Source organism: Athene cunicularia, assembly GCF_003259725.1.
Source record: "Athene cunicularia isolate RWA chromosome 1 unlocalized genomic scaffold, athCun1 chr1_part1, whole genome shotgun sequence".
NCBI lineage: Eukaryota > Metazoa > Chordata > Aves > Strigiformes > Strigidae > Athene > Athene cunicularia.
Genome location: NW_020799091.1, coordinates 69,114,063 through 69,119,709, shown reverse-complemented (window position 1 = coordinate 69,119,709; position 5,647 = coordinate 69,114,063). Strand labels below are relative to the sequence as shown.

The window sequence follows — 5,647 nt, the reverse complement described above, 5'->3', positions numbered from 1 at the left end:
CCGCCCACCCCCCCTGAAATTTGAGACAAATCTTTAAATTATAGTAAGAAATCATTATCTTGAAAACATAAAAAAATTCCTGGTCAATTTAAACTGGAAGCAAGTGAATGAGTCCATTTAATAAAATCAAATGTTAATTTAAGTTAGATTTACCACTGGCAAATATTTCTACAATTACAACATTGTATACATTTCAAAATATTCCAACAGTATTGTTACACCTTAAGGAAGACAGAAGATAAAAATTTTAAAGAAAAAAATGTTAATTTTTTTTCAGTTTTGCAAGTGATTTACACAGTGTCCAAAACAGTTATATGCAAGTTTGTAAAAAAAAAAATTAAGATTCTCAAAAGCACAAACATTACAGGCTAGTTGCAAAACAGAAGCAGATTCCCATCCATGTAGAGACAGAGAACTACAAGTGAAAACAGATCTGTTTATCCATTCTATAATTTTTCTGTTAACAGTAAAAACAAAGCAAGTGAAATTCACTTGTACAAGTATTAATTTCATGTGGAAATGACCTGATTTCATAGCTACATATAAATTAAGGATACATGTTTAACTCACAGATTTTAGTGTTTTCACCATGTGTTCCAGCTCCTTTATCTTTTTCTGCTGGTGTCGAATTTGAATCTACCACAAAAAACATTGAGAGCAAGAGATGCATTAACTTTGATCAGTGCAAATCCAGCAGTTTAGCTCAACTGTTCTAGTTCAAGGAGCATTTTGTACACGTCTTCTAGTTTGACTAGGCTGAAAGCATACTATTTAGTAGCAATAAACATAATCTAGAAGGGGATCAGTTAAAAGGTTTATCTTCCAGGATTAGGAAAAACAGTAACAGTTGAGTTGCTCTCGGGTGAGTGAATAAAAAAGGAAACGGGACACCTTCTCCCAGAACTGTCTTACAGAGAAACTTTTCAAAACAGGGGCAATTTGACTATACCTATGGGCTAAAGAAATAAGTATGTAGCTAAAATAATGGCAACCAAATAATCTGCCTTTTCCCATCTGACCACTATATAATTGCATGTGCATAGAGTGCAATTTTCCATTATCCTGTGAAATCAAAAGCAGTTTTCACTGAAATAACATTCTTTCCAGCTGCAAGCATGATTTTAATCCTTGAGCCACTCTACACTTGAAAAAATACCACACTGGACAGAGCCTACTCCTCCTTCATCTCAGCAAATATACTTCAATGCAGACATGAAAGCTACAAATTCGGTCCAAAAGGTAAGAAAACAGTTCCCCATATTAGCAACCAACATTAAAATATCACTTCACAATCTTAATTCTAATAAGTAGATACCTTTGCTTCCTCAAGCTCCTTATCACTTGTATTCAATACCAATTCTTTTTCCAGCTTCTCTGATAGTTTGCCAATTACAGCCAGTTCTTTACACAGATGATCATTTTTACAGGCGAACCTATCCACTTGACTTTCTACCACTTGCTTCTTATCAAGAAGTTGTATGACATGTTGCCTTAGCTCATGGTTTATTTTCTTCAGATTTTCAATCTGTAAGGACAAAGAGGAATAAAGTATTTTACTTCATCTTCAAGGATTTGCAGAAAGTATTTCATAAGTAATTTACACTTAACCAAAAAAAAATCAGTATACAGTATTCACAAGTTAAGAATATGCACACTATTAGCACCAGTTTGCACAGATTCATTTTGAATTAATGGAGAATCTAATCCTTAATGTTTAAGATAAAAACTGTCTCAAGCTGGGCTGCCATTACAGTTATTCTTCCATCGCACTGTGAGAGGAAATGTCTCTCCAGGCCTGGTCTCAAGTTTCCAACAGCCTTATTCACCATGGTTCTGTCAGATTTTAGGAATGCCCTTCAATCACCCTCTTTGAGCTGGGCCCATACCCTTCACACATAATTCACAAAGGCCAGCAGAAATGTAGCACATCAGGTATTACTATTAATTGATCAATTAATCAATATAACATTAATAAGTTTCCTGAAACAATATTGTCTTTCAAAAAAAAAAAATTATAGGGCCTTTTTGTAAGAAGTTGCCAACTATTTTGGCACTATCAACTGATTTTAATATCTCAGTCTATAGGAGAATTACTGTCTCATACAGCTTTTCAATTTTCTGAGTCCTCAGATTTCTAAAATCCCAGCATAACCAAAATATGGATACAGTGTGACGCAGAAACTCCATTGCTTGCACAGGCTGATCCTGTAAGGCATGAGAAATCAGTATCGCTGGATACTGAATTCTGTGAGGTTCACTTGATTCTAATAATCAGAGAGTTTTCTTCAGAAATTACTAGTAGTGCACAAAAATACATTTTGAATTATTTAGGAAGACCTGAAAGATGCTTTCTAAAAAAAAGCTTTCTGGGTGGGCTCCATCCTGTGACATTCAGTAGTAAATTTTCCCACTTCTTCTGTTGAATAGGCATACAAAAGTATGAGAAGGGTCAGTGAAAAAAAATATTATTTCATTGTAGTTTTATTTTTGTTTTCATCAAGCCTGATCCAGCTAATGCTACTGAATTAATAACAAAGCACAGTTATAAACCTGGAAATGTGATAATTACAGATTAAGTGGAAAAGTAGTTTAAAAATGACAACAAAAAAGCATCCACAAAGGCCAATAAAGACAGCAGCTGTGTTTGAGGATTTCCACACTTTTATCAAGTTATAAAATTTAGGGAGAATACAGCTCTACTGTTACTAGAAGTTCACAACAATGACTGCTTTACATGATGAGAACAGGAGTGCCAATGAAGGACAGGAAGGCTAAATCCTGCTCTGCATCTGAATGTACAAAAAACCACTTAAAATGACAAAATTGAAGACTGAGCCAGGACTACACCCTCAAGCCTCAAGTAACGGACTACACCAAAAGCAGTTCTGTTGCTCCATACAGCAAACCTGTATCATATCTTCAGGTTCTTTTCCAACCTAACCAATTCTATGATTTTCCCCTGTCATCTTCTCTTGGATAATCCAAGAAAGTTCTAACAAGCACTCAGAGATACTGTACCTAGACTACAAAATTAAGTGTTCTGCTTTATAAAGACATGGATTATAATTTGAGCCCCTTAACTAATTACAGTTGTGCTCACAACACTATACGATGAAAGCAGTCCAGTCCCTAAGCAGACAAAATTACTGATCACTTAAGACTTTTGTGAGAGACAAAAAAACAGGCCTGTGAGAAACTAAGACAAACAGCCTGGGAAAGCAAAAGTTGAGGCTGATTGAAGAAATGCCTCAAACTCTCGCAAGACAAAACTCTGAGTCTCAGGGTGCATTCTGTGAGGGCCGAAGCTGATAACGCTGCCCGATGTAGCTGGGGGAGAGAGCCCTGTGGAGACAGGACGGCTCTTCTCTGGGGCACCTGGGCAAATTTCAAGGGCCATGTGTCCGGTGAATGAACTTTGCTTCATTATCCACAAAATGCATATTAAAGTTGACACCCCTCAATATGCTAATGAGGGCTGTCATGATCATGCTAGTGACATCATCCCATGAAACACCTTACCCCTCCCCGTACATGGGATATGTAGGTCTGTGGGTCAACCTAGGGGACAGACCCAAGAAAAGTAGGTATAAATCAAAGGGAAGAAAGGACTCTCTCTCTCTCTCTGCCCCCCTCTCTCTGCCCCCCTCTCTCTGATCCCCTGGCCATCTGGAGAGAGCAGTGAAGGGAAGAAGACAGATGCCAGCAAAAAAGACGGCCGCCTCCTGGAACCCTTGCCGGTGGGATCGCGCAGGAATCCAGACCGGTGATCTGTATTTCCCCATTCCCTCTATCTCCCTCTTTTCCTTTTTCTATTAAGAAATGCAAACCATATTATATTGCTTGCCACAACCTGCTCTGTACTTAGCCAATTATCGTGTGTTCAATTAGTACATTGTAGGTAGTTAATAAATGCTTGAACTTGGAGACTTGTTGTCCGCTCCAATTGGGGATTTGTGAATCTGAGTCACTTGTCCCCCTCGTCTGAGCGGGACATGACAACTTTATAGACCCTAAACCCAATACCCCACTACCAAAAAATACTCATAGCCATAAAAAAATATTATAAAGTACAAACAACCTTTGCTCCTGCCATGTCATTGCCTTCTACTCTAGTTCATGACAGCTTGTTCCAGCAATATAAAGTGGGGAAGAGAATGCTACCATTTAACTTCCTAGGCACAAAAGGATGCAGAAAAATGCATTTTTTTGTATTTTAGCTACATCAAAAGAAAGGAAATATGTAAGAAACATGGACATAACTTACAAATTATCTCCGTCTATCAGCATCCTCTCAAATACAGAGCAAGGCCAGAAACATTTGTAAACGTTCAAATTCTGTTCAGTTCAGCTGAGCATAGGGATATAAAGCTGCCATATTCAACCCAAAGTACTGCCACTTGCGCTTCCTCACAAATCCACAAACACGTTGAAGTACAAGAAGGAAGAGAAAGATAGAGCACTCTCTGGCAGCTTTCTCGCAATAACCATGATAAAGTAAGGGCGCTGGAATGAGTCCCTCAGTGAAAGATGAACAGCCGCAGCAAGACAGGGTGAGTGGCAAGCACACCAGTGCCTCACAGCGCTAGTCAATGCCTGACAGTCCACTCCTGTTATAATACGGGAGGTAGCCCACCTGTCTAACAACAGGATGTGGACATTCTGTTACCTGCCAGCAGGAAGTTACTGCCACCAGCATGGCCATAACAGTTTCTCTCCGTGCTCAGATTTAAGAGTTTCAAGGAAGTTTAGGGCAACTGATTTGACGAGTTATTTCCTCACCACATTCAGCCTCATATGAGTCAAATCTCTGCCACCAATGACCAGTCTGACCATCAGCCTCAAGGTGTTTTTAAGCACCAGTATAAAGTGATAGTTTTGTTTAGGAGAAAGCTGACATAATTTTGGGTATCTACAAAGAGGCATTTCTAAAAACTGATTCCTGTGACTGATTTTAGGTGTTCATCCTAAAATTAATCATGCTCTAAGAGTACCTCTGACAATAAAGACAGCCTAGTCATCTCTATTGCAGTCATCATCACTGTTGACACATCAAATCAGATGAGGTGAATCCCATCCCAATATCCTGTTCTCTCTGCAAGAGGCACTCACAACTTTATACAGTTATATGCATTGCCCTAGTCTTTCCAGAAAGGGAAGAGAACAGATCTGAGAAATTTGCAAGCTAGCGGTACCTTCAGTATCTCACTGAGCATTGAGGACTCAAATTTACAGACAGAATAGATAGTATTTGCTCAATCACAACACCACTTTTACTCCACTTGTGAAAGAGCACTTTTTGAAAAAAATATGTTTATATATCCTAAAATAACTATTCTTTATGCTTGCCGCAAAGTGGTAAGATCTAACTACTGCCGTTGACACACTTCATCACCATCCTCTGAACTTGCAACCTGTGTGCAACTCCGCATGAGGACTACTCCAAGCTCTGCTTGCCTTGTAGCACCACCAGGAAAATTCAGAGTTCGCAAACTCCTTGGACTGAGTAAGTCCCCCAAACTGATTTGAGTTCCAAGTAGTATTTCAGCGATTAACCATTTAAGATGCTCCTTCCCTTCTTCTTCTCCACAGTGTACACAGCAACGGCACCTGAAACGCCCGCGCCCCTCGGCGCACACCCCACCCGCTG

The 5,647-nt window shown here is 39.0% G+C and overlaps 1 protein-coding gene across 1 annotated transcript in view; it reads right to left on the bottom strand.

Moving 5' to 3' along the window:
* Nucleotides 1-1,403, bottom strand: part of TSGA10 (testis specific 10) — a 25,577-nt gene extending 24,174 nt beyond the window's left edge. Inside the window, 2 exon segments of the mRNA XM_026850539.1 lie at nucleotides 571-618; nucleotides 1,316-1,403. Of these exon segments, the coding sequence (XP_026706340.1) occupies nucleotides 571-591 (21 nt within the window). The 5' untranslated portion in view covers nucleotides 592-618; nucleotides 1,316-1,403.
* Nucleotides 1,404-5,647: the final 4,244 nt, after the last annotated feature.